The sequence below is a fragment of the Acomys russatus genome, chromosome X, assembly GCF_903995435.1.
Source record: "Acomys russatus chromosome X, mAcoRus1.1, whole genome shotgun sequence".
Classification (NCBI taxonomy): Eukaryota; Metazoa; Chordata; class Mammalia; order Rodentia; family Muridae; genus Acomys; species Acomys russatus.
This window is the reverse complement of record NC_067169.1, coordinates 123,946,393-123,972,768: the sequence shown is the minus strand read 5'-3', so window position 1 is coordinate 123,972,768 and position 26,376 is coordinate 123,946,393. Positions and strand designations below refer to the sequence as shown.

The 26,376-nt window shown below is 40.7% G+C and overlaps 2 protein-coding genes and 1 non-coding gene across 3 annotated transcripts in view; 1 reads left to right on the top strand and 2 right to left on the bottom strand.

Annotated features, from left to right (window-relative positions):
- The window catches only part of Mpp1 (MAGUK p55 scaffold protein 1), a 31,829-nt gene extending 17,571 nt beyond the window's left edge, over positions 1-14,258 (top strand). The window contains exons 6-12 of the mRNA XM_051141687.1: positions 5,076-5,272; positions 6,971-7,077; positions 9,500-9,580; positions 10,358-10,438; positions 11,429-11,631; positions 11,883-11,957; positions 13,463-14,258. Coding sequence (XP_050997644.1) covers positions 5,076-5,272; positions 6,971-7,077; positions 9,500-9,580; positions 10,358-10,438; positions 11,429-11,631; positions 11,883-11,957; positions 13,463-13,639 — 921 coding nt within the window. The 3' untranslated portion in view covers positions 13,640-14,258. The remainder of the gene's footprint in view (positions 1-5,075; positions 5,273-6,970; positions 7,078-9,499; positions 9,581-10,357; positions 10,439-11,428; positions 11,632-11,882; positions 11,958-13,462) is intronic.
- Positions 14,259-14,613: 355 nt separating this feature from the next.
- On the bottom strand, positions 14,614-24,015 carry Dkc1 (dyskerin pseudouridine synthase 1). The gene is made up of 10 exons (XM_051141697.1): positions 23,876-24,015; positions 22,624-22,750; positions 21,847-21,977; positions 21,035-21,178; positions 19,822-19,942; positions 18,453-18,571; positions 17,864-17,967; positions 17,159-17,237; positions 16,033-16,164; positions 14,614-15,667 (listed from the first exon to the last, which is right to left on the bottom strand). Exons 2-10 carry the CDS (start codon positions 22,652-22,654, stop codon positions 15,605-15,607), a joined length of 924 nt encoding a protein of 307 aa, XP_050997654.1. The 5' UTR covers positions 22,655-22,750; positions 23,876-24,015; the 3' UTR covers positions 14,614-15,604.
- On the bottom strand, positions 21,457-21,589 carry LOC127186020 (small nucleolar RNA SNORA36 family). The gene has a single exon (XR_007830276.1). It is a non-coding gene; the product is annotated as a small nucleolar RNA SNORA36 family (small nucleolar RNA).
- Positions 24,016-26,376: the final 2,361 nt, after the last annotated feature.

Here is a 26,376-nt window from a genome sequence, read left to right as displayed (position 1 = left end):
GCTGGGGTTACAGGCATGTGCCAGCACGCCCAGCTCAAGCTCAGCTTTTTAATGTGACTTCTGAAGATCAAGCTCAATTCCTTTTAGCATTTTACCGACTCAACTGAGCAGTCTCATCAGCCCTTTGTTCCTTTTTCTTTGAGGAAGAGGACAGTGATGGAGGTGATAGGAACAGGTTATCAGTAGCAGAGGAATAGATGAGACAGGACCTTGGCAAAAAGGTTTTTAAAATACCAAACTTTGCTGGGCGTGGTGGCGCACGCCTTTAATCCCAGCACTCAGAAGGCAGAGGCTGGTGGATCTCTGTGAGTTCAAGGCCAGCCTGGTCTACAGGGTGAGTCCAGGACAGCCAAGGCTAACACAGAGAAACCTTGTCACAGAAAAACAAAAAAAACACCAAACCTTGGCTGGAGATAGCTTTGTGATTTAAAAAAAAAAAAAAAACTAGCTAAAAAAACAAAAAAAGCTTTGCTCTTCCAGGGGCCCCGAGTCATATCAGGTACTTTACAGTGGCCTACAGTGCTAGCTCTAGGGGATCTGATGCCCTTTTCTGGTCTCCACAGGCAATTGAACACACATATACATAAGTAAAAAAAAGAAATCAAAATAAATATTAAGATATGAAACCTGAAATTTATATCATAAGTTACCTGTACTGTGATAGTATAGCCTTAAACTTTTACGCTGAGGTTTTGCTGTTTATGTACATATGTATAACGAAGTGGGTAGATTGCAAGTATAAAACTGGATGAATATTCATGAACTGAGCACACCCTTGTAAACAGCACTCAAGTCAAAAGGCAGACTATGTTCAGCACCTATGACTCCTTATCTTATTTCTTCCAGGCTCACCACAACCCTGACCTGTACAAAAGAAAACTTTTGCCCCATTTTGAAGTTATATATAAATTGAGCTATATAGTAGGAATTCTTTTGTGTGTCGCTGCACTTATTCAGTACTACATATAAATGAGTCATCCAGGTTACTTGTAGTAATAGATGGTTTTCTCTGATTCATTGTATATGGTGCTGATCTGTACTGAGCACTTTTCTTCTGATTCATTGTATAAGTGTGCTGCAATTACTCATCTATTCTCATCTATTCTGATATTGATGGGCTGTTTGGCATTCCTAGCTTTTTTGCTTATAGGAAGTGTCATGTATGCTCTTGGATATATGTTTTATACCTTTACTTTGGTGGGTAGAATTGATGGATATTAAGGCATGGGTGCTTTTAGGAGACACTGCTTTCAAAGCAGTTGTTCCGTTTTATATTCTCAACTGTGTTTGTATGACACTTCTACTTATCCCATGTTTTCACCAAAACTTAGAATGACTGGTTTTGTTTGTTTGGCCATTATCTGGGTGGTATTACATTGTGATTCCCATTTGTATTTCTTGGATAATTATGGAATGCTCCATTGACCACTTATATTTTTCACTTGAATATATTTTTGATAGAGCTTGAGTTTTTTCTTGCCAAATTGTAGGCGTCCCTCATATTTTCATAAGCAAAGAGTCTTTTGTCATGTGTATCTCAAATATGATCTTTTTATATTTTCTTCATGGTATTACTAATGAATAAATAAGATTTTGAGTGAATTTCAAATTACTACTTTTTTCTCTCATATAATTAGCACTTTGTATATTGTTTAATTTTTTGTTTGCTTACTACAGGGTCAAAAGGACACTCTTCTATATTTTATTCTAAACACATGTAGAATTGAATTGATTTTATATAGGAGATTATAAATTAAGAGGTCAAAGGTTCAATTTTTCCATATGAATACCACTGTACTTAATACTATTTATTGAAATAAACATCCTGTTTATATTATATACACCACCACTTTTATCATAAGTCATATATGTAGGCATGTTCTATGTACTTGGTCTATTTTGCATTAAATTCCATATCATTTTGGGGAAAAGAGATATTTTCACAACATCCCAATAGAAGCAGTAACAGCAAGATCCTTCTTTATTTCTCAGTATTAAAGAGAAATCTTTTAGTATTTCATTGTAAAGTATGTTGGCTATAGGGTTTTTAAAATTTTGTTTGTATTATTTTAGTTATGTGTTTCTGTGTGAGTATGTGCATTTGAGTGCAGGTGCTCACAGAGGCCAGAGATATCAAGATTCCCCTGGAGCTGGTTGTGAGACACCTGATATGGGTGCTGGAAGTCACACTCAGTGCAAGGAGCTCCTTTCTGGTCCAAGTTCATTAAAATTGTAATACTGATTGGGTGTTAAATTTTATCTTTCTGTTTACCTAGTGACAAGATCATGTGATTTTATTTTTTATGTTATGTCACAGACTTTGTTTTGCTAAACTAGATACTCCTTGACTGTGACTTATATTTATGATAAATTGTTGTGTTTGTTTTACTAATATTTCATTTTGGGTTTTTGTGGTTGTTGTTTTTTAGTTTTTTTTTTTGTTGTTGTTGTTTTTTTTTTTTTTTTTTTCGGTTTGGGGCTTTTTATTTTCTAGACAGGGTTTTTCTGTGTTATCTTGGCTGTCTTGGAACTCACTATGTAGACCAGGCTAGCCTTGATTCACCTGCCTCTGCCTCCTGAGTGCTGGGATTAAAGGTGTGTGCTGCCATGTCTGACTCATTTTGGATTTTTATATCCCTGATCATCAGAGACTTTGAAGATTCTTGTTAGATTTGCATATTATGGTTATGAGTTGGGAAGTTGTAGAATTTTCTGCTATTTGTGTTTGTATGAAAATAACTCATTTTTTTCAGCTGTTTTGAAATTTGACCAAAGAAGAACCATCAGGTCTTACCAAATGTATTGGTGTGAAGTTGTTCATGATAAGCTATTTTGAGTGTTTATATTCATATGCACAAGTATGTGAAATTTTGTGTACTCTCAAGTACAGAGGATATGGGTGTCCTGCTTTGCCACTAACGGTCTTATTCCCTTAAGAAAGAGTCTCTTACTAAACCTGAAGCTCACCATTTCAACCTGTCACAATATCTTATGAAAGCCTTTTAAATATCTTTAGGAACTTTACTGGTGAGTTAGGTTTTTGTTTCTGGAGACAGGGTCTTACTTCTGGCTGTTCTGGAGCTCACTATGTAGACCAAGTTGGCCTTCATAGAGACTGACTGCTGGGATTAAAAGAGTGAGTGGGCTACAATTATTTCAGGTCCTTATTATTTCTTTTCTTACTTGTTTGACCTATATTTATGCTCCTTAATGTTATTACCACAGATAACTACTGTCTGAGTTTGCTTTCTGTTGCTGCGATAAAAGACTCTGATCTAAAGCAACTTGTGAGGAGAGGGTTTATTTCAGCTTACACTTACAGATCGCAGTATATCTCTGAGAGAAACTAGAGTAGGAACTCAAAACAGGAATATGAGGCTGGAACATGGAACAGAAACCATGGAGGGATGCTGTTTACTGGCTTGCTGTTGATGAATTTTTTAACCTATTTTATTAGGTTCTTATACTTCTACTGCCTTTCAACCGTTATTCCACCCTAATTTTTCTTCCAACCATTTCAGCATTATGTAGGAGAGAAAGAAGGAGAGAAAGAGGGGAAAGGGGGCATAGACTTCTATAGGCTACTTCCTGCTGGTTAGGGGTGTAGAGTTCCTTGAGTCCTTGAGGCAAGTCAGATCTTTTTGGTTTTTTGAGACAGGGTCTCTCTGTGTAGCCTTGGCTGTCCTGGACTTACTTTGTAGACCAGACTGGCCTCGAACTCACAGCGATCCGCCTGCCTCTGCCTCCCGAGTGCTGGGATTAAAGGTGTGTGCCATCATGCCCGGCCTTTGTTTTGTTTCTTAAGACAAGGTTTCTTTGCATAGCCTTGTCTGCCTTGGACTAACTCTGTAGACCAGGCTGGCTTCAAACTCACAGAGATCTGCCTGCCTCTGACTCCCACGTGCTGGGAATAAAGGCTTGTACCACCACACTCGGCAAAAGCCATTCTTGAGGTTCCCTCTTCTGAGATGACTCGAGGTTGTGTCAAGTTGATATCAAAACTTACCAAGAAAATCAGTATTAAATTCTGGTATAATTTCTTTTACTCATTTTTTTCCTATGATAAAATTTTCTTTTTAATTTTGACCATTATAGGTATTATTTTGTTTAATAATGTTCTTATCTCATATAATATCACCAGGATTGCCAAGAGCATTAGATATTTTATTAGATAATTATATTAATTATAATATAATATAATTATATATTATATTAGATAATTGGGATTTTGTGTTACATGGTAATATACTCAGCAAGTACTTAACCATTCATCATGGATAAATAAGAATGTCTTAGGAAATTAAATTGTTTTCAATACTTCACTCATAAATAATGCTGTAATAGAAATGATTATCCACTTAGGCATATTTTATGTAAGATAAATGTGTAGTTTTATAGAAAGTGGTGCAAAGAATGTCAGCATATAAAGATGATGGACATAGTCATATTGCTAGACTGTGTCTGGAGAAAGGGTTATCAGCTTTACCGTATTTGTGAGAGTATCTTGTCAAGGAAACAGATCCATTTCAGATGGATGGTAGCAGCTCTCTACTCTGAGACAGACAACTCAGAAAAATGGAAACATGTTGATCCAGAAACACATTTCATGGGAAATGTCTTCTTGTTAAAAGAATCAATTTTGATTCTTCCGCAAATACAACAATAAGTAGTTAACAACACTTTAACATTCCAGCTGCACGTGTTTGGGAGCTCTCTTCACCATGCTCTCCTCACCATGCTTGTCTCACTCTTGATCATTTCCCTTTTTGTTTTTGGTTTTGGTTTTGGTTTTGGTTTTTTTTTTTTTTTTTTTTTTTTTTTTTTGAGACAGTGTTTCTCTGTGTAGCCTTGGCTGTCCTGAACTCACTGTGTAGATCAGGCTATCCTTGAACTCACAGCAACCCACCTGCTTCTGTGTCCTGAGTGCTGGGCTTAAAAGCGTGTGCTGCCTCCCAAGTGCTGGGATTACAGGCATGCGCCACCACATGCGGCCTCATTTCCCATTTTTTACAGTGGAACTTTTTTATGCAGTGCTCTAGTGTTTTTCCTGAGATCCTCATTGTCTGCTTTTACAGATGTTCATGAGAGCACAGTTTGACTACGACCCCAAAAAGGACAATCTCATCCCTTGCAAGGAGGCAGGACTGAAGTTTGTTACTGGAGACATTATCCAGATCATCAACAAAGATGACAGCAATTGGTGGCAAGGACGGGTAGAGGGCTCCTCCAAGGAGTCTGCAGGATTGATCCCTTCTCCTGAGCTGCAGGAATGGTGAGCCATGTTTGTGCTGGAAAGTTCTGCAGTAGCTTATTGCTTAGCTTCAGAAATCTGCTGTTCTGTGTATCTTTTCCATATCTCCTAAACTTATTGTTCTAGTTTCTTTTATATAATAGATGAAGAAAGGTCCACAGGAATTGGTATGGTCTGTTCAAAGGCCATTTTTTGCAGGGAAAGGAGGCTTTTATTGGCCTCTTTCCTCAAACAGTCTCACCAGTTACAGAGCACTCCTCTGTGCTTCCTGTATCACTTCAACCACTCAGTACTGTTTCTAAGAAAACTTCGGAAAACAGTCACATTTTAAGTATGTGTTCTTTATTTAGACTCTTTTTGTTTTGTTTTGGTTTTTGAGACATGGTTTCCCTGTGTAGCGTTGGCTGTCCTAGGCTTGCTTTGTAGACCACACTGGCCTCAACTCAGAGCGATCCATATGTTTCTGCCTCCCGAGTGCTGGTATAAAGGCATGTGCCACCACACCAGGTCTTTTATGCAGATTCTTGTCCTCCAGTCAGATTGCTCACTTATTCCTAGTCTGCCACACATGATCATTACAGTGGTAGAAAAATCAGTATCCACTGGTGACCTTCTGCTTGTGAAAAATAATATCCCAACCTCAAAGACTGTTAGTTCCTGTAGCAGACCTAGTTATTTGGGTTTTTTGAGATTATAACATAATTACATCAATTCTCCCTGTCCCTTCTGCCTTCCAAACCTTTCATATATCCCTCTTTGCCTTCTTAGAAATCTATGCCCTCTTTCTCATTAACTGTTGAATATATGTTCCTAATATAAATATGTAGGGCAATCTGCTCAGTTGTCTATCTGATACCAAATAGTCAGCCCTGCCTGCAAACAGACAGACCTTTAGTTAGAAGCCAGCACCCTGGGTTGATCCTATTTCCAACGATTGTAAATAGCACCAAACCACAGGATATGTTTTGTTGAAATAAATGTTTAACGTTAGGACAACAGAGGAAATGCAGTGCAGACCTGGAAGATGTTGGTCAAAACCTTCAGCATGCTGTCTGTACCTTCTGGCCCATTTTCAAAGCTAACATCTAGTGAAGAACATTGTAAGATCAGGAAAGGAAGATAGCTGATAAAGACTCAGGAGAGCACAAAGTCAAACTGTGGCTCATAGCTTATTAATGAGGCATGAAACCAGTTTAGTAGACTGCAACAAGTATATTTTTAAGTGAGAGTCAGGTATCGTGGCTCAGGCCTGTAATTCAGAGTACTCAGAAGGCTGAGGCAAGTTCAAGGCCACCTGGGCTACATAGCAAGACCCTGTCTCAAAACATGAGCTGATGCATTGAAACACCAGCATAGATGACACAGTAGTCTTATATGTGGTTATATGTGCATGCCTGTGCTTTATTATGGATTAGTGTTGCTGTGGATAATATACTTTTTATGATGAAGTGAATGTCAGCCCAGTTTTCCATGTCTCAAGTCAAAGGTGAAAGAACAGTCAGACTATTCTAAGGGGAGGAAATTATGTTTTCTTCCTGAAAACACTTCCATTGCCATGCGCCTGGGTGATCACAGAAAAATATAATGAAGAAAAGAGAGGAAGCGGGTGAGGGCATCTCTGCTTGAAGAATCTTACAGAGTCAAAGTCTCAAACTTAACTACAGACAAGAAAGGAGGCAGCCTAGTCTGTCACGGGCTTTGTTCATCTGCTCCTCACAGGAGAGTGGCAAGTGTGGCTCAATCTGCTCCAAGTGAAGCTCCAAGTTGCAGTCCCTTTGGAAAGAAGAAGAAGTGTAAAGACAAGTATCTAGCTAAGCACAGTTCAAGTAAGTTTTCTGTGTCCCCTTCCTCCAAAGCCACACTAACATTGTGTTTCTCCACCTCTTTAACCAGAGGGAAAGAGGTAAGGATCCACTATGCAGTAGGCTGTATAGTATAGAAAGGATGCCATTTCTTTTAGTTTTCCCTTACTCATTTATTTCATCTTTATAAACTCACTTCAGTCAGAGACACTAGGCCAGTGCATGGTCAGGAAGGCTAGTGGTCTGCCTACACCTACTTGTCACCTCACCCCTCAGGTAACCACCTGATCAAGTCTTCCAGTCTTTTCTCCATATTTACCTTTATTCTGTCCATCACCAAATTCAGTATCTACAAAGGACTGCTTCCGGTAACCCATGGTTATCAAAATCCACAGAAGCTCAAGAACCTCAAGTAAAAGGGTGTAGACTTCACATAGGACTTCTTTGTTTTCCTTATTTTTATTTTTTTTATTTTATTAATTTATTCATATTACATCGCAATGGTTATCCCCCCCTTGTATCCTCCCATTCTTCCCTCCCTCCTTCCCATTTTCCCCTTACTCCCCTCCCCTATGACTGTGACTGAGGGGGACCTCCTCCCCCTGTATATGCTCATAGGATATCAAGTCTCTTCTTGGCAACCTGCTGTCCTTCCTCTGAGTGCCACCAGGTCTCCCCATCCAGGGGACATGGTCAAATATGGGGCACAAAAGTTCGTGTGAAAGTCAGACCCCACTCTCCACTCAACTGTGGAGAATGTCCTGTCCATTGGCTAGATCTGGGTAGCGGTTCGAAGTTTATGGCCTGTATTGTCCTTGGCTGGTGCCATAGTTTGAGCGGGACCCCTTAGGACTTCTTTATATCCTCCTGTGCTTTTTTGTTTGTTTGTTTGTTTTTTTGTTTTTCGAGACAGGGTCTCTCTGTGTTGCCTTGGCTGTCCTGAACTTGCTTTGTAGACCAGGCTGGCCTTGAACTCACAGAGATCCTCCTGCCTCTGCCTCCTGAGTGCTGGGATTAAAGGCATGCGCCACCACGTCCAGCCTTTCTTGTGCATTTTTAAACCATCTTGATAGGTACAATGGGTGTGGTAGGCATATGCCTTTAATCTCAGCACTCAGGAGGCAGAAACAGGCATCTCTTTGAGTACAAGTCCAACCTGACCTACTTAGAAAATTCTAGCAAGGCGAACTATATAGTGAGACCCTGACTCAAAAAGAAAATCTTGATTTTCTAATACAATGAAAATGCTGTATAAATAGTCGTACTATACTGTTTAGGGAATAACGAAAAGAAAGTCTATACATATTCAATACAGTTGCAAATTTTTAAAGTATTTCAATTTGTGGCTGATTAACTCTGAGGATACAGGGCTCATTAATATGGAGGGTTGCTGATAATGAATGAATACTAATCTACCATTTATTCAGTGTTTCCATCCTGTTGGGAGCATTCAAGACAATGACAAGTACATAAGCAAATCAAAGATCCTGAAGTCACCATGGCCAAGACATCTGTGAAGGAGTGGAGTGTTTTCCTAAGAACCTTTTCCATCTTGAATGTTTGAGTCAATATTGGTTCTATTCCCTAAAATAAGGGATGTTTGAAGGACTGCAGTAATGATATTGATATTAATAAGTTCTAAGTGGCCATGAGACAGCCAGGTTCCATGTTCTAGAAAGCTGGAATCTATGTTGGAGATAGAGAACCATTACATTACTGAGACTGCAACAGACTAAAATGGTCAGGTCAGAGGGATACAGAGGAGAACATAGAGTTATTAAAAAAAAAATATATATATATATATACATACATACATACATACACACACACACACACACACACACACACACACACACACACATATATATAACCAGAATCCTAAGGACTGGCCTACAGAGCCAAGTGAAACATTCAGATGGAGGATTCTGGGAAAATCAAATCAAGGACTAAAATGAACACATGCGTCTGCAATACAGAATGCGCCTCCTCTCACAGCCTGTTCTTCAGTTTGTTATCAGCACTTCTGCTACCTGCTGTAGCCGTTGTGCTAGCATATTCAATTAGCAATGATTTTTCATTTGTTGGTAAGTTTGACTCAGTTTGATTTTTTCCCGTAACATGGAAATGAGGCATGGTATTGAGCTGGAGTTTGGTATGACCTAGTCTCACTGCTGAAATTCTAGCCCCTGCAGTTTGTTTCTTATCCACCATTCTAGATAGTTTGTTTCCAAATCTAAATGGGGTCAGTCCTTTCCTCAGAATTCTCACAGGAAACATTCTCTGCTTTGCTTTATTACCTATACACTCCCTCATCACATAAAAATATCCAACACCACGCTCAACTTTCTCTCCTTGCTAGATCAAGTGTCAGCTCCTTAAACCCCCGCCAGTGCTTTATCTCTCTACCTCTGAAAGTTAATATGGTTTCATTTTTCTTTACCTCTAGTTTTTGACCAATTGGATGTTGTTTCCTATGAGGAAGTTGTTCGGCTCCCTGCCTTCAAGAGGAAGACTCTGGTGTTAATTGGTATATTTTCACTGTTGCTAACTCAAGAGCACAGTTCTGCCCTTATTTCCATGCCTGTTTTATGTGTCCACCATTCTTCAGGAAAGATGTGGAAGAAATGGAGTATGCTATCGTGGATACGTCATACTTCATGTAGTTTAGTTATAAGGAACTTCCTGGATTCTACAAATAATCTATCTGAATCCACTTCACCTAAGTTTTTCCTCTACTTAGCACCTAATTTTTTTAGATTTTGTTTGCTTTGTCCACCTGTTTGGCTAGCTTACAAAATAAACAGAAAACTCCACAGTAGCTTATTCCTCTGTGGAAATAGCAATTATGTTCTATATATTCTTTTTTAAGTGTGATTTTCTTTTTTGTATAATTACTTTTATTTTATGTACATTGGTGTTTTGACTGCATGTATGTCTATGTGAGGATGTTGGGTCCCCTGGAACAGGAATTACAGACAGTTTTGAGCTGCCATATGGGTGCTGGGGATTAAACCATGGCCCTCTCAAAGAACAGCCACCGCTCTTAACTGCCCAGCCATCTCTCTAGCCCCCTGTGTTCTATATGTTAACTCTTAGACCTTAGAAAGACTTCTCTGCACCCAAATGCATACAAAAGAATTGAAGCTATCTGGTGGCCTCCAAAATTATTGGCAGTTCTAAGGACTCAGTTGCTGCCTGAATACAGCACTTTTTTTTTTGTAGAAATTCATCTCCGATTTCCTGCCTTGTCCCTGCCAATGTCTCTGGGTGAAAGTGATGGAAGCCTTTCTTTATTCTCAAACAGGAGCCAGTGGGGTGGGTCGCAGCCATATTAAAAATGCTCTGCTCAGTCAAAATCCAGAGAAGTTTGTGTACCCTGCCCCATGTAAGTATTTCTCAGGTACTTTGGAGGGGAACATTATGCCTAAGGGATAGGCAGAAATGTCATGTTACAAAATTTAGCATCAGTGTTTTTCTGAAATGTCACACAAGCTTTATTTTAAATGCTTAATTATGAAAGCTGGAAATTTGGGGGGCTGGGGAGATAATTCTGTCAGTAAAGTTCTTGGAAAGTATGAGGTCCTGATTTTAGTCTTTGAATCAACATTGAAAAGCCTGGTTGGGCATGGTGACACACACCTTTAATCCCAGCACTCAGGGAGGCAGATGAATCTTGACTTCCAGGACAGCCAGGGCTACACAGAGAAACTCTGTCTCAAGAAACAAACACACATCCGCGCGTGCGTGCACGCACACGCGCGCACACACACACACACACAGAGCCAGGCTTTTTGATGTGCAAGTTGAGGGGATGGAACCATTTTAGAGACAAGTAGCTGCTGTGGATGGTAAAGGAAAGGAAATGGCCCATCAGGGGATAAAGAGAAAAAGATACAATTTATCTCTGCACTAGATTGTTACTCTTAACATTGTAATTTTTTTGAGATTGGGTTAGGAAGCTCACAACCACCTGTATCTCCACATCCAAGGGTCTGATGTCTTCTGGCCTCTGTGGTCAGAATGCACACCCACACGCATATCCACAAGTTATTTAAGGAAAGAGATTTCTAGAAAGTTTCTACCACAGCTCATAGATCTATTATTAAAACATTTTTAGTTGTCATTTCTGAGTTTCAGTATTCCTGGGTTTGTTGGGTTTTATGTGAGAATGGTGTGATTATTCTACCTGGGCTGTCTCTTGAAATTTAGATACATTCTGCATAGGTGGGCTACTTTGTGGTCAGTACTGCCCCCCAGCATCAGCCCTTCAGGAGTTCAGGGGAAGAACATCTGTATTGTATTATCTGCCCCAAAGATGGGTAGGGTTTCTATACAGGACCAAGAGCTTGTCAAGGATTTGAGTCCTTGTACACAGATACAACAAGGCCGCAAAGGAAGAGCGAAGAAGATGGGAAGGAGTACCACTTCATCTCAACAGAGGAGATGACAAAGAACATTTCTGCTAATGAGTTCTTGGAGTTTGGCAGCTATCAGGGCAACATGTTTGGCACCAAATTCGAAACAGTGCACCAGATTCATAAGCAGGGCAAGATTGCCATCCTTGACATTGAGCCCCAGGTGGGTAGGCATTCAAAGGTAGGAGGAATGGTTTTAGCCATGGAGTGGGGGAAGGGGATAATGAAAAGCAGAGCTCCTAGAAACCTCGGAGCTCAGGTTTGCTTCCTAGTTTTAGTAGGGTCAGCATGATGCAAGAACAGCAGTACTTGGAACAGTGCCAAGTGGTATTGACATTGGCAACACTTATTAGAAGGAATACATTCTGACAGACAGCTGGGTTTTTTATTTCCCTTTCGTTTTTCTTTTCCTAGACCCTGAAGATTGTTCGAACAGCTGAGCTTTCACCTTTCATTGTGTTCATTGCACCTACTGACCAGGGCACACAGGTGGGAAAGGGGTCATGGGTGGAGGTTCATGCTTTCAGGGTCACTAGCAACTGTTTCCCCCAAGGCATGCGTATTTTATTCATTCAAGAGATAGTTATTCAGCCATGAATGGTAGTGGACAACTGCAATCCCAGCACTCGGGAGGCAGAGGCAGGGGGATCGCTGTGAGTTCAAGGCCAGCCTGGTCTAGAGAGTGAGTCCAGGACAGCCAAGGCTACAGAGAAACTCTTGTCTAGCAAAATACAAAACCAAAAACAACCTAAAGAGATAGTTATTGAAGAGACAGTTATTAGACAAGTCATTGTCCTGAATGAGATAGACCTAATGGGTCTGATGAACAAACAGTTAAATAAATTCTGATGTGACGTAGACTCACATGAAGGCAGCAGATGGAGCTGTGAAGGACAGAAGTGGTACTAGATCCACCATGGGTACAGCGTTGTTACAGTGGGAAAGTAGCCTGCTTCTAAGAGTGGCTGATCCCTCTGTAGAATGTCATATTTAAGAGAATCTTGGCTTATATTTTAGAAGAATGGCATTTCACTTTGTTTTACTGAATTGTCTCTTACTTTTGAGTCACAATCCTAGCACCTCAAAGGTCAAACGAAGGATATGAGATCAAGGCCAGTGTTTGAGTTACATAGCAAGCTCAAAGCCAGTCTGGACTACCTGGTACTATCTCAAAATATCAGAGATTGAGGCCAGCCTGGGATAGAGTTGAAAGCCAGTCAAGCAAATTAGCTGTTTATATTGCTTGTTATGTGAATTATCTGGTCATGTCCTTAGTACATGTTTCCACTGAGTTAGTGGCTTCATCCATGTCTTAAGAATTTTGCTTTAGGGCCTGGAGAGATGGCTCAGCGATTAAGAGTACTGTCTGCTCTTCCTAAAGGACCAGAGTTCAATTCTCAGTACCCACAACTGTCTGTAACTCCAGTTCCAAGAGATCTGATACCCTCACACCAGTGCACACAAATTATATATATTGCACATAAGAGTGCACACCACTAGGGCACTCTCTATTCACTTTTCCATTTATGTAGTTAACGTAACATTGGAAAAGCCTGTGCTTCACAGCTGCTGGTCTTGAGGAAAGCTCTATAATGGTTAATTTGAGATTCTTTAGTACAGTGGTTGTCAATATGTGGGTCACAACCCCTTTAGCAAACCTCTATCTTCAAAAATATTTACATTGAGTCATAATAGTAACAAAAATATAATTGAAAAGTAAAAACAGAAATTTTATGGTTGGAGGGTTCATGAACATAAGGAACTGTAATAAAGGGTCACAGCATTGGGAGATTGAGAACCACTGTGCTAGGATGCAGTGTTCTTAATTGGTTGTCCATGAAGCAGTGATTGTCTTCAGTTAAGGTGAGGGCCTGTCTAGCCAATACTGCACCACAGAGCGGTTACCCCACATAGAAAAAAATAGTAGATAGGGAGCCAGTTAATGTAACCAATTGTTTAAACTCTTCCCTCAGCTTTGGCTTTCTTCTTTACAGACTGAAGCCCTGCAGCAGCTGCAAAAGGACTCTGAGGCCATCCGTAGTCAGTATGCTCACTACTTTGACTTCTCTTTGGTGAATAATAGTGTTGACGAAACTCTTAAGAAATTGCAAGAAGCCTTTGACCGGGCTTGTAGTTCTCCGCAGTGGGTGCCTGTCTCCTGGGTTTACTAAGCTTACTGGATTGTGCGACCTGTTCCAGCCCCTCCCCAGCATTTGGAATGCCATCCCCTTGCTTAAACTAAAAGGGTTGCTTCAACTTCTAGCTCTCTGCAACTGTCCTAAGTATGTCAGTAGGATTCAAGTTTTCTCACTTAGGCTCCTAAAGGGCTGGACTTTACTTTTCTTACTATTTAGATTTCCAAATGATATCTGAAAATTGGCAGAGAAAAAAAGCAACTGTCCCGTCCCTCTGAAGCCTGAGCTCCTTTACTTCAACCATACAGACTATCTTTTGTCTTTTTATTCTAAAATAAGCATCTTCAGAAACTTTCTAAAATGCCAAAATCAAACTACTCTACAATAGGACGTCTGCTGTAGGGAAACCTTTCAAAGCAATAAAAGTGTTGCTGTGTTAAGATGTTAAGACCTTGTAATTCCATCTGCACCACAATCCCCTAAAAAGCCAAGTGTTATCTTCTTAAATGTCCCAGATAATGGCATCAATACAAGATGCTTTTCTGGGATTAACATACAGCCGAGGTTCTTTTTTGGTTTTCAAGATGGTTTCTCTGTGTGGTCTTGGCTTTCCTGCTGTCCTGGACTCACTCCATAGACCAGGCTGGCTTCCCCTGCCTCTGCGATTAAAGCCATACGCCACCACCCGGCATACAACCTAGGTTCCTTACAACAGTGTCCTTGGAAAAGCTGTCACTGCCACTATAGGTCTATAAGGGCTGGTGTTCATGGAGCAGAAAGCTGTCTTCTCTGAGTTATACAGATTACAGTAGATGGGGCTGCAGCACTTCATACTTGCCTATTGTGTATCCCAAAATTTCCCTTAGAACTTCTGCTTATATTCTTTGGACACACAGTAAACAATCCTGGACTCTTTTACTATGTCACAAGAATAAATCTTCAAATTTGTAACACATCCCACCCCCTTTTCCCTGCTCGGCCTGCAGTCAACTCCAAAACTGGTAGTTTCCTAGCAGCAATACCTCCAACCTTGATATCTTACAAGCCCATTTGTCCCCCAGCACAGTATGTAATAGATCTACCTTTCCTCTCTTTTCTGGAGAACACTCCATTAGTAATGTTCCCCTTGAGAGTAGCTGACTGCAGGCAATTGGCCCCAATGCCAATGTAGCACACAGAATTAAGAAATTTTAAACTACTCAAAGGAAACACAAATTCCAAATAGGACATGGTAATCCCCAGATTTTTTATAAAAATATTTTCATTTTTGCCCTGCCAGTCCAAGATTACCAATTAGTAAACCTAACAACTAATAAGAATACTTTGAAAAGCAACAAATTACATTCTCTCAGCAGTGAATAGTTCCATTATTCAAAGGAAAATGAACATTAAAACAGGAGGATATATAGGAATGCTTTGGCTTCTACCACAAACACAAGTAGCCAGAAAAGAGTTGGATAAATCCTGCTGTACATAACAATGCATGGAGTACTGGCCTGAACACCACAGACACCAACAGGCATACCCAATACCAGAATAAAGCAGTCCTCACAGGACACTGAGATTAGGATTTCCCCAGTGAACATGGTACAATTACATTCTTCTTTTAATCACGGGAGGTTCTATACCATTTTATTTAGCATAATTCATTTTTACAAACATTAAAAAAAGTAAACTAGGAGAGGACTATCTATGGCATTGTTTAAAATGGCCATTAATAAACAGCTGCAGACAGCTACTAGGCAGTGACATGTGTAAACGTGCAGCTTCCTCACTCAAAGCAAGCAGAAGGAGTGGTGGCAAAAATCTGCTTTCATCTGTCATATCCTTAAAACAGGACAGGAAGGGATGAGATGGCCACACCAGCTAACCACTGAGGTCATGCAGCTAAAGTGTCCCAGAACTCTGTTTGGGACCTCTGTTTTCCCTCAACCAAGTTTTCTCAATAAGGCTTTCATTTCTCCTCCCAGCTGGATATAAGACTTGAAGAAGTGGCTTTTACTATTCAGACATCTCTTCCACTTTTACTTTCTTCTTCTTTTTCTTTTTGGTGGTATCACTGTCCTAAAGAAAGAGAAAGTAAGTTCAAACACCCACTGACAAAACATTTATGACTGTTTGCAAAAGAAACCTGGCAAATTGCAGTCAAGTCTATTCAAAATCTCTAAGGACATTTGGGGTTAAACAAATGTTTGCCTGTGACCTCAGTGAAGTACTAGGTGTCTACTTACATATCTTCTCCATCCACCAGCAAAATAATTCCAACCATGATCCATAGCTCTAAAATGCTGGGTGTCCCTACTTCTCTGCCCAAGGAGGGTGGACAGAGCACAGGGCAGCACCAAAAGAGGCAATGGTAGAAACCCCACTCTTGTACAATTCCTGGCAAGGACTCAGCTAGCACAAAGGCACCCATAGTTCACACATACCCCGTCTCCAGCTTCGCCCCCACTTTCTAGTACAGTTTTGGGCTTCTTGTCTTTCTTCTTCTTCTTTTCTTTCTTCAACTGAGGAACTGCTGGGGGGATCTCATCACTTTCACTCTCACTCTCCCGCTTCCTCTGAGATAAAAAAATAGTAATTCATGCCAAGTTAGAAATGTGGACAGTTATCCCAAAAGATCCCCAGTAAACTCAACAGTTTTGTGTCTACAAACTTGAATAGTAGCTGATTTATTAAAGACTTGTAGACAGTATCTCACCAAAGAAAAATAAAAGCCATGGACCATGCAGTATAGGTGTGCCAAAGCAGCTTGGGGTATAGAAGGCCTGAGAAACTGTCTTAGTGAACCAACTTCAAGGCCTGCGAATGTTCCCTTAGGTGCTTTCACATTTGACAAACCACAAGTTCCACCCACATAGCTTCTTTACAGTGAGCTAGTATTAACTGACGATATTTGCTAGTGTCTGACAATTCTATTCCTGCTGAGTTTACTATAGGCCTCTGATTTCAGCACTTAAGATTCAAGGTAGAATCAAAATATATGTGACACATATTCCACACAAGGCTATTGCCACAGCAGAGGTAGGAGCCAAGTAACGGTTTTGTTGTTTGTTTTTCAAGACAGAGTTTCTCTGTGTAACAGCCTTGTCTGTCCTGGAACTCACTCTATAGACCAGGCTGTCCTCAAATTCAATAGATCCACCTGCCTCTGTCTCCTGAGTGCTGGGATTAAAGATGTGCACCACTGCCTGTCCAAGGTAACTGATTCTTAAGCCCACACTCCCGCTACAGCAGACACAGTAACACAAATGCCACTGAACCCAACAAGCCACATGTGTGTAGACCACAGCATGGATAAAAGCCTTACTAGCTAGGACATGTGACTGGACTACACTGTTAAATACGAGTCTATCTTAGAATTATCTCTTAAGGCGATTTCTTTTTTCTTTCCTTCTTTTATTTGTTTTGAGACAGGGTTTCTCTGTGTAGCCTTGGCAGTCCTCAAACTCAGAGATCCACCTGAGACTAAAGACATGCGTTACCACAACCCAGCTTGAAACATGTTTCTTTCTTTCTTTCTGAAACACATTTCAAACAGATCATACCACTCACTTTTATGACTTGTACTGTGTCATCAGCTAACTGGGGGGCTTGTACCACTTCAGCAACCAGTGCAATCTTGCCAGAATCACTGAAAAGAGGTAGTAACATGAGGTTACATTCACAGTCGTCCTGCCATGTCTTGTTATTCATTGATATGGGGCAATCCTAAAGCCTCCATGAAATACTGATGCTCAATCCACCAGTTGTTTCTGCATGATACTGATTCTCTTCATAGCCCATGCCTTGGCTAGTAAATAAGCTCGGGCCTGTACAGTAGTAGTTACTACCTGGCCCAGGCCTCAAAGAGCCAAGCAAGAAAAAGAAAACTGAACTACAACATAAGGGCCTGTGTATGGCCTAGTATTTAGCAGTTGCCCCAAATAAAACCTTCACCTCCCCGTGGCTGTGCAGTCTCCTGTCCTCACTTGTAATCGATGCCAGAGGCCTTGAACTAGACCAATGACTCACTGTAATGAACATCTGCATGTGTGGACAGAAGGGTATACTGTGGGACACACTGAGACATACTCCAGCTTCCACAATGAGAGTTTTCTTTTTCTTTTGGGGAGAAGGTTGCAAGGGCTGAGGGTGGATATGAACGGATGGGGAGATGGGTGGAATTGGGGTGTGTGATGTAAATTTCACAAAGAAATAATAAAAATTAAAAAAAAAAAAAAAAAAAAGACAATTGAAAACAAACAAACCCATCTTTACCTATAGTCAATGTAATCCTGTTTCCAGGTGGCAGGTGTGTTGTCTGTGGGTTTGCCATGCTTGTCTAGAAGTCCTTGCTTGATCATCATCTTCTTCTGACTTGCCTGGAAGCATTTCAAACATTAAACTATTATCAATTCAGGAAGTAGCCATTACGATCACACATCATGGCTTAGACCAAGTCTGTATAGACTTTCACATATTCTCAGCAGGACCTCATGCCCCTTATAAAACTGTCCTGAATCCTTCCCTCTCCCCTTATTGTCATCAATATCAAACTTAAATCTTCACAATGGCTTAAGTGAAAAGCCCCCAGCCTCAAGATGGGGTTAAAACTTTCACTGTGCATACTCCGGGGACCAAGAAACTTCTCCACATTCTTGACATTCATAATTCACCACCCCAGTGCAATTATTTAAATAATGCTCCAACTAGAGTGAGAATCTCTGAAGTCCACGGCAGGGCATGCCTCTGCTCACCATCAATAATCTAGAGCCCCGAGTAATAAAAGGCTGTAGCAGGGCTGTACTAGTCAGTACTTACTAAGACAAATATAACCAAGCAAAGGATACAACCTAGTGTCACTGACCTTTGGACCCAAACCCCACTTGCGAGGATAAGTATCTCTCTCCATGATCACCCTCTTTATCTTGGCTACTATACCATGGTCACAGGTGGAAATCACTGCTGTAGTCATCAATGCAATAGCTGCAGGCATTAAAAAGAGAAAAAAGAATGTTTTGGTAATAGATGAGTTCTACTCTTTTATGTATGCCTTTTTAGAACACTGGACTTTCCTTAGGATATAGAAAAGTCCCCACCACAACAAGAGTCATTTGAAGTAATGTTAAACTTAACAAATTAAAAGACAACAAAAGTAACTGAAGAAACACATTAGAAGACATGTACCTCTACAGAGATGCATGAATGATGTGTATACCACCCTCAAACTTACAATTTAAAGTTGTAAGAATCTCTGTTCTGCTATAAATCAGAATGAACCTTTCACAGATACCTGCCCACAGAACTGAGACGAGACTTACTTCTGGTGCAAATTAGAGTTACTAAATGAATAGCTTGGACTTATGGAGAAGGCCACAGAGCACTATAGGTTGTATGGGATAATCAATCCAATAGTAGCTAGCTAAACTTTTACAAATTAAGTCACTAATACACCTGGCAGTGACTGCACAGGCCTTTAATCCCAGCACTCAGGAAGCATAGGCAGATGAACTTCTATATAAGGTCAAGGCCAGCCTGGTCTACAAAGAGTGTTCTAGGACTGCCAAGGCTACACAGAGAAACTGTCTCCAAAACCAAAAAGGGGAACTGGAGAGATGGCTCAGAGGTTAAGAGCACTGGCTGCTCTTCCAGAGGTCCTGAGTTCAATTCCCAGCAACCACATGGCAGCTCACAGCCATCTATAATGAGATCTGGTGCCCTCTTCTGGCCTGCAGGTATATATGCAGGCAGAACGCTAAACATAATTAATAAATCTTTAAAAAAGCAAAACAAAACAAAAACCCAAAAAGGAATTGGAGACATGGCTCAGAAGATAAGAACACTGCCCGCTCCTCCAGAGGTCCTAAGCTCAATTCCCAGCAACTACATGGTGGCTCACAACCATTGTAATATGATCTGATGTGCTTTTCTGGTGTGCATATACATAAAATAAATATTTTTCTTAAAAGGCTCTCCTTTAATCATCACAGACAACCATCACTACTCTTAATCTTGGAGTTTCACTAGTCAAGAGCATACAATATTTCCTTCTTAATCTATATCCAACTAACCTAATAAATTCTAAATTATTCATAAATTATCCATACAAACCCCCAGAAGACACCATGAATATATAAAATCAAGGGACTCTGACATGGGATTGGCTGAAAATGAACCTAGCTTTGGTGATGCACAGCCCCAATTCAAGAAATAATGAGGGCTACTCCCCTCCTTACCCATGCATATAGCTTCCCCTTTGGTGGTAATGACCACAATCTCCTGGTTGACCTCCATGCCATCCTCATATCGGAGAACACCAGGAAGCATGATCTTGGCCCCATAGCAAATTGCATTCACCTACGGAGACAGGATCACACAAGATGTTATTCATCATGCCTGTTCCACTTCCATCCCGGAACAGAGGAAGACTGAAGGGGGAGGTAGCCTGAGAGTGGGAAATAGGACTAATAGCACTGATAGCCCATTGACTACAGTGGAGGACAAAGAGAAACAGAACAGTAGCAAACATCTATTATGTGCTAGCACTGCTCTAAAGAATTCACATTAGCTACAAAATACAAAAGAAAACTTTAAAGATGACTCAGCATGTCTGATGGCCCACATTCAATGCCAAAAGACATAAAGACAGAAGGAGGAAACTGACTCTACAGAATTACCCTGAGGTCAAAGACACATTGCACCATGCATGTGCTCACATACATACATATATCATAAGACATCCACAATATAAACAAGGGGCTGGAGAGATGGCTCAGTGGTTAAGAGTGCCACCTGCTCTTCCAAAGGTCCTGAGTTCAATTCCCAGCAACCACATGGTGGCTCACCATCATCTATGTGACCTGGCGCCCTCTTCTGGCCTGCGGGAGTTACATTATAAGGTAATCCAGTGAATACACAGTAAGAGCTGATGATCAGCTCAGTGAAGTCTGGATTATATTGTCTCAAATGATATTGTACTTCAACAGAAAGCAGTATTTCACTGAAATCCCTACTGAGTAAATAGCATACCTCTGAAATCCTCCAGTCCCATTGAAATAATCATTTATAGTAACTTAAAGAAATCAAGATTATTTTAGGCACAGCCAGAACCACAAATTAGAGGAGGGCAAATTTTAGATATCACTGATAGTTTACTACTTGAACAAAGTTGCTTGAGAAAGAATACTAACTCAATGTTAAATTTACCTTATTTTGAAATGCAGATAGACCTAGAATTGAAATTTTACTTTAAAGTGATATACCGGGTTTTAACCTAATTTAACAAATCTAGCAGTATATGTTTCCATTATTAATGGCAGAAAGAGAACCTATACAATGGGGGAGAGGAGTAACCACAAGGAAAACAAAAACATAAATATCATTTCACAATAACATTTCATCTTTGAAGCCACATTCTCTGCAAACACAGACTCTTAACCCATAACTTACTGCACTATCTTTCATAACCAGACGTTTATGAGATGTCAACAGCTTTTCCAAAGGGTAAATAACACGTCGCAAGTAACTCTCATCCTTATGGTTGTCATACAACCACTGAGCATCAAGTACATCATGCATTGTCACCATGTGGTCCTGAAAGGCAATCAGACATTAAATTCTGTGTCTTCACACTACACATCCATCCATCAGACCCCCAAGCTTTTAACAACTGAATGTAACTATACGCTCTTTTCTAGTCTAGGCTCATCGTGAGTTTTTAAGAATCTCCTTTAAGGCATTTGTACACGTCGCCATATTAGATCTAAGCAGGGCACTCCATTTTTGGTACCGCTTAGTATGGAACCCAGGTATTTGCAAATGCTTGCCAAGTGCTCTAACACTGAGTCACCTCCTCTAGCTCTAAGCAAGACTGGTGTAGACTAGGAAGCATATGAACAGAGTAATTACGCTCTACTCAATCATTTCCTTTAGCCAATTTCAATGTCCCAAAGTTTAATTAACAGAACAGGGAAGCTGCCCTGAACTGAACTCAACACTTTGGAGTCTTTCCTAAAAAGATATAAAGCAGACAGAGTTCTACCAAGGACAGAGTATAAGAACCAGTTCTAAAGCCCTCTCTAGTCCTGAGCACATCTTTAATCCCAGCACTTGGGAGGCAGAGGCAGGCAGATCCCTATGAGTTCAAGGCCAGCCTGGTCTACACAGTGAGTCCAGGACAGGCAGGGCTACACAGAGAAACCCTGTCCATAAACAAACAAACAAAAAACCCAAAACCTCTAGTCCTATAATTAATTGCATACCTTTTCACTCATGACTCCAGAACGCACCCTCCGAAGTTCCTGCATCTGACCACCAACTCCCAGCAACAAGCCAAGGTGTACACATAGTGTTCGAATGTAGGTGCCAGCTTCACAGCTCACCCAAAAGATTCCTAAGATAAGACACACAGACAAGTAACTTTGGCTTTTCTTTCTTTCCTTTTTTTTTTTTTTTTAAAAAACTTTTTAACTTTTTGAGACAAAGTTTCTCTGTGTAGCCTTGGCTGTCCTAGACTCGCTTTGTAGACCAGACTGGCCTTGAACTCACAGCAATCCGCCTGCCTCTGCCAGCTTTGGCTTTTCGAGACAGGGTTTCTGTGTAGCCCTGGCTGTCCTGGACTCACTCTGTAGACCAGCCGGCCTCAAACTCAGAGATCCTTCTGCCTCTGCTGGGATTAAAGGCATGACAACCACGCCCAGCACAGCACCTATTTTCTTGAGTAAATACATGATTTCCTCCTCCAACTGAATCATCAAGATTACTGAAAACCCTAGGCATAATGGTACCCCAACTTCAATCTCAGGAGGCAGAGACCGGTGGATTTCTATGAGTTCAAGGCCAGCCTGGATTACATACATAGCAACTTCCAGAACACTAGACACATGTAATGGAGAGACCCTATCTAAAAACTAACAAAAAAGACTAGAGTTAACAGACATAAGGAATAGAGTACGACTGACTACACAATATGCTCAGAGCTTCTACCCCTAATAGCAGAATCAGAAGCAACTCAGCTTGATATAGGCCCAATGACCCACCTAATCTTCTTTCAGGATCATATTCTATCATTTTGCTCTCGTAGATAGTCCTCACTCGAAGCTGCCTCTTTACTGCAGCAATAAGCGGGGGTCGCTGAAACAGGGCACCTGTCAGAGTCTCTAGGGCCTAAGGACAAACCACAAACAAACACACAAACAAAAACAAATTTATTATGTGGACTCATTTTTAAATAAGACAAAGGGGCATTTTAGGGAGTCTAAGGGACATCATTTTAACTTTAGTTCAGTTCCCTCATTTTCAGCCACTTCCTTCTCAGAAAAGACATGGCTGGAAGACATCCCTATCACCAGGTTGTTCTCCACCCAGGAAGCTAGGACAGCCTGTTGAAAGGGCACAAGAGGTACTAGCCAGGAAGACTTCAACTTATCCAAGGTATCCTCCCTACAGTTATAGACTTACCCTAGAAAGCTGAGTACCCCCTTCAATGGCATTGTGCAGCCGGACAATTCCCACATACTCTTTGCCTGAAAAATGACAAAAGAGTAGTCAGGTGTGGCCACTGAGTTTTCTGTTTTACAAATGTTCTACCATTGCCATTTTACGTGGCAGAAATAGCTGGGACTCCAACATCATGTTTCAGTAAAATCTGTACTAACAGACTTCATGTTGTAGATAGAGAAAAGAAATACTTTTTCTTCAGTCATAGCACATGCCTATAACTCAAACCCAGCAGTTTGGTGGCGGAGAAGGGAGGACTGAGATTTCCCAAGCAGCATGACCTACTCACCAAAAAAGAAAGGAAAAAGCACACACATTCACACACATACTTTACTGCCCAATGTGATGGCAGAGACAGATGGAATACCTTCTGTAGAATCTGACTAGAATCACTAGAAAATACCTAAGCATAAGTTTCTTAGATGAAAATGAGGGCAAGACACTTGAGATAGAGGCACGACCAGAGTTAAACAGCAGCCAGCATGCCAGGCAATGGTGGCACACACCTTTAATTCTAGAAGTTGAGAGGCAGAGGCAGGTAGACTGAGGCCAGCCTGATATAGAGTTCTAAGTCAGCCAGGGCTATACATAGAAACTTTGTCTCAAAAAACAAAAAAACAACAACAACCAAAAAAATAAAACAAAATACCACCAAAAAACCAAACCACACCAAACAAACAACAACAGCAAAGAGCAGCTCCAGCACTAGGAAACAGACAAGTTGGTTCAATATATACATGTTTAGTGTCTGGAACTGTCTAAAGAGATAGCCCCCTACTCTCGTTGACAAACCTGCACTCTGCTGTGATTTCACCAAACGAGTGGCTCTTTCAATGCACACAATTAAACAGCCAGTCACTTTGGGATCCAGTGTGCCACTGTGGCCTGTCTTCTCTACCCGAAGTATCCGTCGGATCCAGGCCACCACCTCATGGGAAGAGGGGTTAGAGGGCTTGTCAAGATTAATGAAACCTGTCCTAGAATAGAAAAAGAAGTAATTGTATACCACCTGTCCTTCCGGTCTAAAAGACAGCGTGCAGAGTTAAAAAGGAAAGAAAATCACACATATGGGTAAAGCTGTTCTAAGCTGCCACTACGTCATTGAATGACTAATATGAAAGCATCAGTTTCAATAGAATTTAAGTTTGAACACAGCTTTTTCATCATGCTTACCTGATATAGTCCCCAATCTCCCGCTTCAGAGGATTTGAACCACAAGGAATAGGTGTATAGTGTGTTGTCCTTACATTTAGCTTATCAAAATTCTAGAAAGCAATAACATAAATCGCAAAACATAACCTTAATAATACATTGACAGAAGTAAAACAATGAGTCAGTAAGTACCACCATTAAGAGCCGGGTGTGGTAGCACATGCCTGTGATCCCAGGCAGATCCTGGTCTACAAAGCAAGTCCAAGACAACCAAGGCTACAGAGAGAAACCCTTGAAAAATCAAAATATGAAACAAAACAAAAGGTCCACCACCAACCATGGTAGCCCTTCAAGCCCATAAATGTATAGTTTTGCTCCCATTAACACAGTAATTAGTGTAACACACACTACTAAGCCTTCTTAAATACTGGGGAAATTCCCAATACTAGTGAAAAAAAGTCAAATCTGAGTATTTATAGTCGCTGCTTTAAAAAGAGACCTGTTGAAGGTACTATAAAACACCTAACAGCTGGGGCCGGAGAGACGGTTGAGTAGTTAAGAGCACTGCCTGTTCTTACAAAGGACCCGGGTTCAATTCCTAGTACCCACATGGCAGCTCACAGCTGTCTCCAAGATCTGACACCCTCACACCAATGCACATAGATTAAAATTAAATAAAATATTTAAAAACAAAAACAAACAAAAAACCACCTAACAGCTTTAAATTTCTTGATCACCCAAACTGACTACACCTGGCAACTTTTTTCAACATGGACAGCTGCTCCAGATCTCTACCTCTGCTCTTCATTTGTCTGTCTCTTTTCAGACTCCTGCCTAAGGTTTAGCCACCATTTAGTAAGAATTCACCAACCGAAGCCCATCTTTCATCAATTTAGTTTCATTGTGCCTACTACAAATAGCAGTATTTGTTTAACTGTCTCTCCCATCTCTGGCTAAGATTTCTCACAGCAGAGTCCATGTCTACCGTGTGTGCTAGCTCTTTTTCCAGGGCCAACATACGAAATATAGATGGGGGCTGGAGAGATGGCTCAGCAGTTAAGACACTGGCTGCTCTTCTGGAGGTCCTGAGTTCAATTCCCAGCAACCACATGGTGGCTCACAACCATCTATACTGGGATCTGATGCTCTCTTCTGGCCTGCAGGTGTACATGCAAATAGGGCACTCATACACCTTAAATAGATAAATCTTTTTTTTTTTAAGTGGGCAGTGGTGGCTTGTGCTTTTAATCCCAGCACTTGGGCTGCAGAGGCAGGCCAGCCTGCTCTACAGAGCGAGTTCCAGGTCAGCCAAGCCTACACAGAGAAACCCTGCCTCAAAAAACAGAAAAACAAAAGAACTCACACTGTAGTTGAGAACAGACTTTTGTAAATTATTCTTTGACTTCCACACACACCTCAAGTGTGTCATGCGCCCACATCCCACCCACACTGTAATAAATTAAAGTTTATATTAAAAGCACCTCTTCGTTAAGAGATGCCTCAATTTATAGCTGGCATCCACTTTGTAAAAATTATAAATTTTAGTTCAGCCCATTATTCAATTCCACCATTTAAATCCCTAAATAATAACCTATAATTTCTATGACGTGCTTCATAGAATAACCCCAGCACATCATCCTAAGAGAAAATATGAGCAACTAATAGATTCAGTGAGGTTAAATGATCAGCCTAAACTGGGCGTGGTGGCGCAGGCCTTTAATCTCAGCACTGGAGAGGCAGAGACAGGCGATCTCTGTGAGTTCAAGGACAGCCTGGTCTACAAAGTGAGTCTAAGATAGCCAAGGCTACACAGAGAAACCATGTCTGGAGAAACAAAACCAAAACCAAAAGAAAACAACAACAAAAATGACTGGCCTACGGTCACAATCTTGATTCAAAGGTGTCTGGCTTTAAAACTCCTAGGCACTGAAACAATATGCAGTTTACTTTCAGAAGTACAATTATCTAATAACTGACAGCAATTAACATTTTGGTGACATACTATATTACAGAACAATGTTGGATGAATTAAATTTTTTTTACATAACTGAGCCCTTCATCACAAGATACATTAAAAACTGTCTTTAAAAAAAAAAAAAGATTCATTTATTTATTATGTATACAGTATTCTGACTGCAAGC